The sequence below is a fragment of the Loxodonta africana genome, chromosome 9, assembly GCF_030014295.1.
Source record: "Loxodonta africana isolate mLoxAfr1 chromosome 9, mLoxAfr1.hap2, whole genome shotgun sequence".
Taxonomy (NCBI): Eukaryota; Metazoa; Chordata; class Mammalia; order Proboscidea; family Elephantidae; genus Loxodonta; species Loxodonta africana.
Genome location: NC_087350.1, coordinates 15,326,460 through 15,338,936, shown reverse-complemented (window position 1 = coordinate 15,338,936; position 12,477 = coordinate 15,326,460). Strand labels below are relative to the sequence as shown.

Sequence of the window (12,477 nt, the reverse complement as noted above, 5' to 3'; positions counted from 1 at the left end):
CTGGGGGGTGGGTTCTGCAGAGGGACCATGGGCACCCAGAGGTTTTGGTTGTAAGGACTGGGAGGTACCAGTTATCCTTGGGTCCCTGTCGCGGGTGGCTGGGTGACCTGAGTGGAGCTACCAGTCCTTAGGTCCCTGATGTGGGTAGGTGAGGACCTTGTTTAATAGGCAAACAATGTCAAACATCAAACGTCCACCTCTCCACTGCACAGCTGAAATGGTTGGAGATTGCCAACAAGGGCCTATTCTCCGGAAATAGGCCCACACAAGTCCCTGCAGAAGGGAAAGCTGCTCAAAGTCCACGGACCGTTTATGCCTGGATAGGAGCTGCTTCTGTCCTGAGCTCCCCGTTAGTGGAGCTGGCAAATTATCTTTTCCCCAATTGCAAATTTTTTCCTTCTCCAAGGCCAGAAGAATGGCTCTAGGTGCTCAACAGGGCCTGTCTCAGGCCCAGAGAATTCAGCCACTGAAGCCGGCTTGGGGGTGGGGTAGGGGGGAGGGGAGCGGTAAAATATACGGAAGTACTTAGCTTTTGCCGAGAGCGCCATTCTTCTCAGGTTCCAGAGGTGTGAGTAGGCTGTGTGGCTGGCTGCTTCTCCCTGAGGAGAAACGCTAGTACCATCCCACTGCCGCTGCTCTGGGAATGGTGCCTGATGGCTACCATTAATTCAGGTCCAGTAACTCCTCTCCGCTTCTGAACAGTCTCTTCCTCCCCCTGCCCCTCAGTTCATTTTCTAAGCTTGCCTTTGATGCTCAGGGCTCCCAGCTTGTCAAAAATTTACTCATTTCACTTGTTTTTTCAGGTCTTTGTTGTAAAGAGAGCTCGACGAAGTGTCTGTCTATTCTGCCATCTTGGCTCTGCCTCCTCCTTCCATCTTCTTTTTTTTTTTTTTTTTATAATAACTTTTATTAAGCTTCAAGTGAACGTTTACAAATCCAATGAGTCTGTCACATATAAGTTTACATACATCTCACTCCCTACTCCCACTTACTCTCCCCATCTTGAGTCAGCCCTTTCAGTCTCTCCTTTCTTGACAATTTTGCCGGCTTCCCTCTCTCTCTATCCTCCCATCCCCCCTCCAGGCAAGAGTTGCCAACACAATCTCAAGTGTCCACCTGATATAATTAGCTCACTCTTCATCAGCATCTCTCTCCCACCCGCTGACCAGTCCCTTTCATTTCTGATGAGTTGTCTTCGGGGATGGTTCCTGTCCTGTGTCAACTGAAGGTCTGGGGAGCATGGCTGCCGGGATTCCTCCAGTCTCAGTCAGACCATTAAGTTTGGTCTTCCTATGAGAATTTGGGGTCTGCATCCCACTGATCTCCTGCTCCCTCAGGGGTCCTCTGCTGAGCTCCCTGTCAGGGCAGTCATCGATTGTGGCCGGGCACCAACTAGTTCTTCTGGTCTCAGGATGATGTAGGTCTCTGGTTCATGTGGCCCTTTCTGTCTCTTGGGCTCTTAGTTGTCATGTGGGCTTGGTGTTCTTCATTTTCCTTTGCTCCAGGTGGGTTGAGACCAATTGCTGCATCTTAGATGGCTGCTTGTTAGCATTTAAGACCCCAGACGCCACATTTCAAAGTGGGATGCAGAATGATTTCATAATAGAATTATTTTGCCAACTGACTTAGAAGTCCCCGCAAACCTTGTTCCCCAGACCCCTGCGCTTGCTCCGCTGACCTTTGAAGCATTCATTTTATCCCGGAAACTTCTTTGCTTTTGGTCCAGTCCAATTGAGCTGACCTTCCATGTATTGAGTGTTGTCTTTCCCTTCACCTAAAGCAGTTCTTATCTACTGATTAATCAATAAAAAACCCTCTCCCACCCTCCCTCCCTCCCCTCCTCGTAACCACAAAAGTATGTGTTCTTCTCAGGTTTACTATTTCTCAAGATCTTATAATAGTGGTCTTATACAATATTTGTCCTTTTGCCTCTGACTCATTTCGCTCAGCATAATGCCTTCCAGGTTCCTCCATGTTATGAAATGTTTCAGAGATTCGTCACTGTTCTTTATCGATGCGTAGTATTCCATTGTGTGAATATACCACAATTTATTTACCCATTCATCCATTGATGGACACCTTGGTTGCTTCCAACTTTTTGCTATTGTAAACAGAGCTGCAATAAACATGTGTGTGCATATATCTGTTTGTATGAAGGCTCTTGTATCTCTAGGGTATATTCCTAGGAGTGGGATTTCTGGGTTGTATGGTAGTTCTATTTCTAACTGTTTAAGATAACGCCAGATAGATTTCCAAAGTGGTTGTACCATTTTACATTCCCACCAGCAGTGTATGAGAGTTCCAATCTCTCCGCAGCCTCTCCAACATTTATTATTTTGTGTTTTTTTGGATTAATGCCAGCCTTGCTGGTGTGAGATGGAATCTCATCGTAGTTTTAATTTGCATTTCTCTAATGGCTAATGATCGAGAGCATTTTCTCATGTATCTGTTGGCTGCCTGAATATCTTCTTTAGAGAAATGTGTGTTCATATCCTTTGCCCACTTCTTGATTGGGTTGTTTGTCTTTTTGTGGTTGAGTTTTGACAGAATCATGTAGATTTTAGAGATCAGGCGCTGGTCGGAAATGTCATAGCTGAAAATTCTTTCCCAATCTGTAGGTGGTCTTTTTACTCTTTTGGTGAAGTCTTTAGATGAGCATAGGTGTTTGATTTTTAGGAGCTCCCAGTTATCGGGTTTCTCTTCATCATTTTTGGTAATGTTTTGTATTCTGTTTATACCTTGTATTAGGGCTCCTAGGGTTGTCCCAATTTTTTCTTCCATGATCTTTATCGTTTTAGTCTTTATGTTTAGGTCTTTGATCCACTTGGAGTTAGTTTTTGTGCATGGTGTGAGGTATGGGTCCTGTTTCATTTTTTTGCAAATGGATATCCAGTTATGCCAGCACCATTTGTTAAAAAGGCTATCTTTTCCCCAGTTAATTGACACTGGTCCTTTGTCAAATATCAGCTGCTCATACGTGGATGGATCTATGTCTGGGTTCTCAATTCTGTTCCATTGGTCTATGTGTCTGTTGTTGTACCAATACCAGGCTGTTTTGACTACTGTGGCTGTATAATAGGTTCTGAAGTCAGGTAAGGTGAGGCCTCCCACTTTCTTCTTCTTTTTCAGTAGTGCTTTGCTTATCCGGGGCTTCTTTCCCTTCCATATGAAATTGGTGATTTGTTTCTCTATCCCCTTAAAATATGACACTGGAATTTGGATCGGAAGTGCGTTAAATGTATAGATGGCTTTTGGTAGAATAGACATTTTTACTATGTTAAGTCTTCCTATCCATGAGCAAGGTATGTTTTTCCACTTAAGTATGTCCTTTTGAATTTCTTGTAGTAGAGCTTTGTAGTTTTCTTTGTATAGGTCTTTTACATCCTTGGTAAGATTTATTCCCAAGTATCTTATCTTCTTGGGGGCTATTGTGAATGGTATTGATTTGGTAATTTCCTCTTCGGTGTTCTTTTTGTTGATGTAGAGGAATCCAAGTGATTTTTGTATGTTTATTTTATAACCTGAGACTCTGCCAAACTCTTCTATTAGTTTCAGTAGTTTTCTGGAGGATTCCTTAGGGTTTTCTGTGTATATAATCATGTCATCTGCAAATAGTGATAACTTTACTTCTTCCTTGCCAATCCGGATACCTTTTATTTCTTTGTCTAGCCTGATTGCCCTGGCTAAGACTTCCAACACGATGTTGAATAAGAGCGGTGATAAAGGGCATCCTTGTCTGGTTCCCATTCTCAAGGGAAATGCTTTCAGGTTCTCTCCATTTAGAGTGATATTGGCTGTTGGCTTTGCATAGATGCCCTTTATTATGTTGAGGAATTTTCCTTCAATTCCTATTTTGGTAAGAGTTTTTATCATGAATGGGTGTTGGACTTTGTCAAATGCCTTTTCTGCATCAATTGATAAGATCATGTGGTTTTTGTCTTTTGATTTATTTATGTGATGGATTACATTAATGGTTTTTCTGATATTAAACCAGCCTTGCATACCTGGTATAAATCCCACTTGATCAGGGTGAATTATTTTTTTGATGTGTCGTTGGATTCTATTGGCTAGAATTTTGTTGAGGATTTTTGCATCAATGTTCATGAGGGATATAGGTCTATAATTTTCTTTTTTTGTAATGTCTTTACCTGGTTTTGGTATCAGGGAGATGGTGGCTTCATAGAATGAGTTGGGTAGTATTCCGTCATTTTCTATGCTTTGGAATACCTTTAGTAGTAGTGGTGTTAACTCTTCTCTGAAAATTTGGTAGAACTCTGCATTGAAGCCGTCCGGGCCAGGACTTTTTTTTGTTGGGAGTTTTTTGATTACCGTTTCAATCTCTTTTTTTGTTATGGGTCTATTTAGTTGTTCTACTTCTGAATGTGTTAGTTTAGGTAGGTAGTGTTTTTCCAGGAATTCATCCATTTCTTCTAGGTTTTCAAATTTGTTAGAGTACAATTTTTCATAATAATCTGAAATGATTCTTTTAATTTCATTTGGTTCTGTTGTGATGTGGTCCTTCTCATTTCTTATTCGGGTTATTTGTTTCCTTTCCTGTATTTCTTTAGTCAGTCTAGCCAATGGTTTATCAATTTTGTTAATTTTTTCAAAGAACCAGCTTTTGGCTTTGTTAATTCTTTCGATTGTTTTTCTGTTCTCTAATTCATTTAGTTCAGCTCTAATTTTTATTATTTGTTTTCTTCTGGTGCCTGATGGATTCTTTTGTTGCTCACTTTCTATTTGTTCAAGTTGTAGGGACAGTTCTCTGATTTTGGCTCTTTCTTCTTTTTGTATGTGTGCATTTATGGATATAAATTGGCCTCTGAGCACTGCTTTTGCTGTGTCCCAGAGGTTTTGATAGGAAGTATTTTCATTCTCGTTGCTTTCTATGAAGTTCCTTATTCCCTCCTTGATGTCTTCTATAACCCAGTCTTTTTTCAGGAGGGTATTGTTCATTTTCCAAGTATTTGATTTCTTTTCCCTCGTTTTTCTGTTATTGATCTCTAGTTTTATTGCCTTGTGGTCTGAGAAGATGCTTTGTAATATTTCGATATTTTGGACTCTGCAAAGGTTTGTTTTATGACCTAATATGTGGTCTATTCTAGAGAATGTTCCATGTGCGCTGGAAAAAAAAGTATATTTTGCAGCAGTTGGGTGGAGAGTTCTGTATAAGTCAATGAGGTCAAGTTGGTTGATTGTTGTAATTAGATCTTCCGTGTCTCTGTTGAGCTTCTTACTGGAAGTCCTGTCCTTCTCCGAAAGTGGTGTGTTGAAGTCTCCTACTATAATTGTGGAGGTATCTATCTCGCTTTTCAGTTCTGTTAAAATTTGATTTATGTATCTTGCAGCCCTGTCATTGGGTCCGTAAATATTTAATATGGTTATGTCTTCCTGATCAATTGTCCCTTTTATCATTATATAGTGTCCTTCTTTATCCTTTGTGGTGGATTTAAGTCTAAAGTCTATTTTGTCAGAAATTAATATTGCTACTCCTCTTCTTTTTTGCTTATTGTTTGCTTGATATACTTTTTTCCATCCTTTGAGTTTTAGTTTGTTTGTGTCTCTAAGTCTAAGGTGTGTCTCTTGTAGGCAGCATATAGATGGATCGTGTTTCTTTATCCAGTCTGTGACTCTCTGTCTCTTTATTGGTGCATTTAGTCCATTTACATTCAGGGTAATTATAGATAAATAAGTTTTTAGTGCTGTCATTTTGATGCCTTTTTATGTGTGTTGTTGACAGTTTCATTTTTCCACATACTTTTTTGTGCTGAGGCGTTTTTCTTAGTAAATTGTGAGATCCTCATTTTCATAGTGTTTGACTTTATGTTAGTTGAGTCGTTACGTTTTTCTTGGCTTTTATCTTGAGTTATAGAGTTGTTATACCTTTTTGTGGTTACCTCATTATATACCCCTATTTTTCTAAGTAAAAACCTAACTTGTATTGTTCTATATCGCCTTGTATCACTCTCCATATGGCAGTTCAATGCCTCCTGTATTTAGTCCCTCTTTTTGATTATTGTGATCTTTTACCTATTGACTTTCATGATTCCCTGTTATGTGTATTTTTTTTTTTAATTAATCTTAATTTGTTTGTTTTTGTGATTTCCCTATTTGAGTTGATATCAGGACGTTCTGTTTTGTGACCTTGTGTTGTGCTGATATCTGATATTATTGGTTCTCTGACCAAACAATATCCTTTAGTATTTCTTGTAGCTTTGGTTTGGTTTTTGCAAATTCTCTAAACTTGTGTTTGTCTGTAAATATCTTAATTTCGCCTTCATATTTCAGAGAGAGTTTTGCTGGATATATGATCCTTGGTTGGCAGTTTTTCTCCTTCAGTGTTCTGTATATGTCGTCCCATTCCCTTCTTGCCTGCATGGTTTCTGCTGAGTAGTCAGAACATATTCTTATTGATTCTCCCTTGAAGGAAACCTTTCTTTTCTCCCTGGCTGCTTTTAAAATTTTCTGTTTATCTTTGGTTTTGGTGAGTTTGATGATAATATGTCTTGGTGTTTTTCTTTTTGTATCAATCTTAAATGGGGTTCGATGAGCATCTTGGATAGATATCCTTTCGTCTTTCATGATGTCAGGGAAGTTTTCTGTCAGAAGTTCTTCAACTATTTTCTCTGTGTTTTCTGTCCCCCCTCCCTGTTCTGGGACTCCAATCACCCGCAGGTTATCCTTCTTGATAGAGTCCCACATAATTCTTAGGGTTTCTTCATTTTTTTTAATTCTTTTATCTGATTTTTTTTCAGCTATGTTGGTGTTGATTCCCTGGTCCTCCAGATGTCCCAGTCTGCATTCTAATTGCTCGAGTCTGCTCCTCTGACTTCCTAGTGTGTTGTCTAATTCTGTTATTTTATTGTTAATCTTTTGGATTTCTACATGTTGTCTCTCTATGGATTCTTGCAACTTATTAATTTTTCCAGTATGTTCTTGAATAATCTTTTTGAGTTCTTCAACAGTTTTATCAGTGTGTTCCTTGGCTTTTTCCGCAGATATCCTAATTTCATTTGTGATATCATTAAGCATTCTGTAAATTAGTTTTTTATATTCTGTATCTGATAATTCCAAAATTGTAACTTCATTTGGGAAAGATTTTGATTCTTTTGTTTGGGGGGTTGGAGAAGCTGTCACGGTCTGCTTCTTTAAGTGGTTTGATATGGATTGTTGTCTCCGAGCCATCACTGGGAAACTAGTTTTTCCAGAAAATCCGCTAAAAAAAAAACTGCAGTCAGATCCCTATCAGAGTTCTCCCTCTGGCTCCGGCTATTCAGATGTTAATGAAGCCGCCTGGGGAGGGTGGGGGAGGGAACAGAGAGATAGGAGAGTAGCACCTCAGAATATAGCCAGAGTTGCTTGTCTTGCTTGGAATGACTGTTATATCTGAGATTCCCGCGGGCGCGTCGCCTATGTGTGCTGGCTGTGTGGAGATTGCCCCCAGGGGGTCTGGCCCGCTGGAGTCACGGTCAGATCCTCCGCTTCCAGCCCCACGCCCAGCGTCAAGGCTCCCCTACTGGAACGGTGCACTCTCAACTCCAAAATCAGTCGCTGCCTCCCGGGGACTTCTCGTCTCTCCAGCCGCGTGGCCGTGCCGCCCCCGTGAACCAGGTGGGCCCCCTCCCGGGGTTAGTTCAGATGGGTGGAGTAGCTCCCCGTGCTTGTGCCGCGACCGAGTGTCCCGGCTGGAACGCTGTTCTCCCCACTCCAATACCAGTCGCTGCCTCCCTGGGACTTCTCCTACCGGCTGCGTCCCACGCCGCCCGCGCGACCCGGCTGGTCCCCTTCCCGGGGTTAGTTCAGGGGGTGGAGCAACTCTCCGTGTTTATGGCGTACCTGCGTGCAGTCCAAATCCCTGCGGGACGATTCCCCGGCTCGGATGCTGCTCTTTCTGCTCCAAGATCAGTCACTGCCTCCCGGGGACTTCTCCTACCGGCTGCGTCCCACGCCGCCCGTGGAACCGGCTGGTCCCCCTCCCGGGGTTAGTTCAGGGGGGTGGAGCAGGTCTCTGTGCTTGTGCCGTACCTGACTGGTACTCTGGCTCCAGGCTCTGGAAACAATCGCTGCTTCCCCGTATTAGTTCGTTCTCCATCTCTAAATCTGTGTTTGTTGTTCAGGGTTCGTAGATTGTTATGTATGTGATCGATTCACTTGTTTTTCCGTGTCTTTGTTGTAAGAGGGATCCGAGGTAACGTCTGCCTAGTCCGCCATCTTGGCTCCACCTCCTCCATCTTCTTTTGATGCTTCCTGCATCGTATAATATTTTCTCCATAGAATCCTTCACTGTTGCAACTCGAGGCTTGAATTTTTTCTTCATTTCTTTCAGCTTGAGAAGTGCTGAGCATGTTCTTGCCTTTTGTTTTTGTATCTCTAGCTCTTTGCACATGTCGTTGCAATACTTTGTCTTCTCGAGCTACCCTTTGAAATCTTCTGTTCAGTTCTTTTACTTCGTCATTTCTTCCTTTTGCTTCAGCCACTCATCTTTCAAGATCAAGTTTCGGAGTCTCTTCTGGCATCCATTTTGCCCTTTTCTTTCTTTTCTGTCTTTTTATTGACCTCTTTCTTTCTTCATGTATGATGTCCTTGATGTTATTCCACAACTCATCTGGTCTTTGGTCCTTAGTGTTCAACATGTCAAATCTATTCTTGAGATGGTCTCTAAATTCAGGTGGGATATACTCAAGGTTGTACTTTGGCTCTCATCAACTTGTTCTTATTTTCTTCAGTTTCAACTCAAACTTGCATATGAGCAATTGAGGATCTGTTCCACAGTCAGCCCCTGGCCTTGTTCTGACTGATGTTATTGAGTTTTACCATAGTCTGTTTCCACAAATGTAGTTGATTTGATTCCTGTGTATTCTATCTGGCAAGGTCCATGTGTATAAAAAAAAAAAAAAATGTGTATAGTCACCGTTTATGTCGGTGAAAAAAGGTATTTGCCATGAAGAAGTTGTTGGTTTTGCAAAATTCTGTCATGTGATCTCTGGCATCTTTTCCATCACCAAGGCCATATTATCCAGCTACTGATCCTTCTTTGTTTCCACCTTTCACTTTCGAATCACCAGTAGTTACCAATGCATCCTGATTGCATGTTCGATCAATTTCAGATTGCAGAAGCTGGTAAAAATCTTCAATTTCTTTATCTTTGGCCTTAGTAGTTGGTGTTTAATTTTGAATAATAGCCATATTAACTGGCCTTCTTTGTAGGCATATAAAAATGGGTATTATCATATCACTGACAGCTTTGTACTTCAGAATACATCTTGAAATGTTGTTTTTGAAGACGAACACAACGCCATTTCTTTTCAAGTTGTTATTCCTGGCATTGTAGACCATATGATTGTCCTATTCAAAGTGGCCCATACCAGTCCATTTCAGCTCACTAATGCCTCGGATACTGATAATTATGCATTCCATTTCATTTTTGACAATTTCCAATTGTCCTAGATTCATACTTTGTACTTTCCATGTTCTGATTATTAATGGACGTTTGTAGCTGTTTCTTCTCATTTTGAGTCATGCCACACCAGCAAATGAAGGTCGCGAAAGCTTGACTCCATCCACATCATTAAGATCGACTCTACTTTGAGGAGGCAGCTCTTCCCCAGGCATCTTTTGAGTGCTTTCCAACCTGAGGGGCTCGTCTTCCAGCACTATATCAGACAATGTTCTGCTGCTGTTCATAAGGTTTTCACTGGCTAATGCCTTTCAGAAGTAGACTGCTGGGTCCTTCTTCCTAGTTCATCTTAGTCTGGAAGCTCAGCTGAAACCTGTCCTCCATGGGTGACCCTGCTCATGTCTGAATACTGGCGGCATAGCTTCCAGCATCACAGCAACACACAAGCCCCCACAGTATGACAAACTGACAGACACTTGGGAGACACCTCTACATAGTTTTCTAAAATGCCATTTTAATGGCTGCCTTTTGTGAAGAGCCCTGATTTATCCAGTTCTTTGTTGTTGGACAATATCAGCTTCTAAATTTTTTGAAACATTTTAAATTATGAACGGAATGAATACCTGTTTTTATAAATGTAAACAATAAAGTAAAATGAAAGCCTTCTACTGCCTGCCCACCCGCCCCCCCCCCCCGCCCTCCAGCTTTGGGCATGGGCCCTGCAGACCTGTGTAGGACATCAGCTCACACTGGGGGCACATGAGTCCATTATGCACCTTTTTTTTTTTAACTTAGAGGCATGTTGTATGTAATATTATAACTTGTTTTCGAGCTCTTTTAACATCTATAAACATAAATCCGTATTGTAGTTAATGACTTCATATTGTTTCTTTATCTTGCTAAAAAAAAGTAAGCAGGCACTCTTGTGGCAGAAGCTCAGACAGCATAAAAGAGATAAAATAAAACATGAAAGTTCCCTGGTCCCCAGACTCCCCACCAACAGCTTGGGCTCTTGACCAGAGGAAGGTCTGCGTCTACTGCTTGGCGCCGCCAGGCACCCCTGCTGGGCATGGGGCGTGCTGACTCCAGGCTGACCAGAGCTGTTCTCTTCCTTGCAGCTTGATTCTAGAAAGTCTTCGTCTAAAACGAGGCGTGAGAAGGAGAGGCAGAGCTGCAAGAGCTGTGGGGAGACCTTCAACTCCATCACCAAGAGGAGGCACCACTGCAAGCAGTGCAGCGCGGTGAGTCCAGGCAGCCACCGCTGTGCACGGAGACTGGGAGGGAGGGAGGCATGGGGCTAGTGCTTGTAGACTCACCTCTCGGAAAGCCCCTGAGACCTGCACCCCACAGATGAGCAGAGGCACAGCTCTGAGCGCAGGTAAGACAGCTTCCTCTGAAGTAGAGCCTCAAGACATTTCCCTGGTCGGCTCTGAGCCCCACACACTCATTGTGGTGGAAACTGTGCTGGGTTTGGGGTCAGCGTCCACAGCCAGTGCTGCAAGCTGCTGACCGGGTGGGTTTGAGTCAAATGGGGGCACCGGTAGCTTCACGTCTGCGAGCCTGGAAGGAAGCACGGGGAGGAGCCAGGCAGCCCGAGGTAGGAGTGCCATCCTGCTGACATGGGCTGCCCCTCATTTATTCCCCAAAGCCCCCGTCTTAGTCGTCTAGTGCTGCTACAACAGAAATACCACAAGTGGACGGCTTTAGAAAAGAGTTTATTCTCTCACAGTCCAGGAGGCTGGAAGTCTGAATTCAGGGTGCTAGCTCCAAGGGAAGGCTTTCTCTCTCCGCTGACTTTAGAGGAAGGTCCTTGTCACCAGTCTTCCCTTGGTCTGGGAGCATCTCAGCGCAGGAACCTCGGGTCCAAAGGAGATGCTCTGTTCCCAGTGCTGCTTTCTTGGTGGTATGAGGTCCTCATGTCTCTCTGCTCACTTCTCTCGTTTATATCTCAAAAGAGATTGGCTTCAGACACTACCTAATATTGTAGACCCCATCAATATGATTGCCGCTAATTCATCTTATTACATCATAGTGATAGGATTGACAACATACAGGGAAATCACATCAGAAGATAAAATGATAGATGATCATACAATCATACAAGGGAATCATGACCTAGCCAAGTTGACAAATATTTTGGGGGGACACAATCCAATCTATGACACCCCCTTTCCTGAGGATGGACTGTCCCCAAGAATGCCTGTTGCGGATTCAAATATTTTTAGCTGAAGTTATTAATAATTAAACACTGTGTTAGCAAGTAGACCCGGCCCAGGGTTGTCTTGAGGAGAGATCAGGGCTGCTTCTCAAGGTAGGCATGGGCCTGGAGCAGAGCTCCTGTTGCACCTGCAAAGAGCGGGGCCAAGCCAGACAGATGAATGGATGCTTGGAAATTAAACTGAGGGCTCCCTCAGTGACCATTACAGACATTTTTACTACCTCGGACCCCACCCCACCCCAGCCAGCAGCAGGCCCCTCTACTGGCTGTCCCCTCTGGTCATTTGGTTCGCTTGGTCTCAGCAAAAGCATGTGTCTCCCACAGCACCAGCGCCACCAACCCTGGTGTATCAGTCCCCTGTGACACATCCCTGTAGTCTCACACTAGGCTAAGGGGGCCTTAGGAGTAAAGGCCGTGGCCCACGTGGACTCCCCTGGCCTGTCCATGCTAACATTGCCCTTGTACAGGTGCTCTATGGGTTTTATGTCCCGGCCATGTCGACGTCCAGCCTGCCCTTGGTAAATGCAGCCCAAGAGTGGGCCCACACTCCTCCCAGGTCTAGAGAGCTGGAGTCACCTTTCTTTTTATCAAGCTTGCTTTCCCATGGCCCTGCTTCCCCTACCTCCTGCCACAAGTGGAAACCTGTGCAGCCTACCTGGAAACCACAGAAGGACCAGGGAAAAGAACTGTCCTCTTCCACACTTTGCTGGGCTTCCTCCTGGTCTTTTCTTCACTCACATAGACCACTGGACGCTACTGTTGCAGGCAGAGAGGGAGCTTGGTGGGCACAGTCTTGGGCCCTCCTCCTCACCCTGCCCCGTTGTAGCCCTTCGCCCTTTCAAACTTCCTGTCCCTGGGAGCT

At 43.5% G+C, this 12,477-nt stretch overlaps 1 protein-coding gene across 10 annotated transcripts in view; it reads left to right on the top strand.

The window, feature by feature from the left end:
* Positions 1–12,477, top strand: part of FGD3 (FYVE, RhoGEF and PH domain containing 3) — a 125,164-nt gene that overhangs the window by 91,484 nt on the left and 21,203 nt on the right. For 8 of the 10 annotated variants that reach the window (XM_064291062.1, XM_064291063.1, XM_064291064.1 and 5 more), the window contains 2 exons: positions 7,489–7,611; positions 10,516–10,638. In XM_064291062.1, the coding sequence (XP_064147132.1) occupies positions 7,489–7,611; positions 10,516–10,638 (246 nt within the window). The remainder of the gene's footprint in view (positions 1–7,488; positions 7,612–10,515; positions 10,639–12,477) is intronic. The other 2 variants (XM_064291060.1, XM_023540217.2) reach the window with 1 other exon arrangement.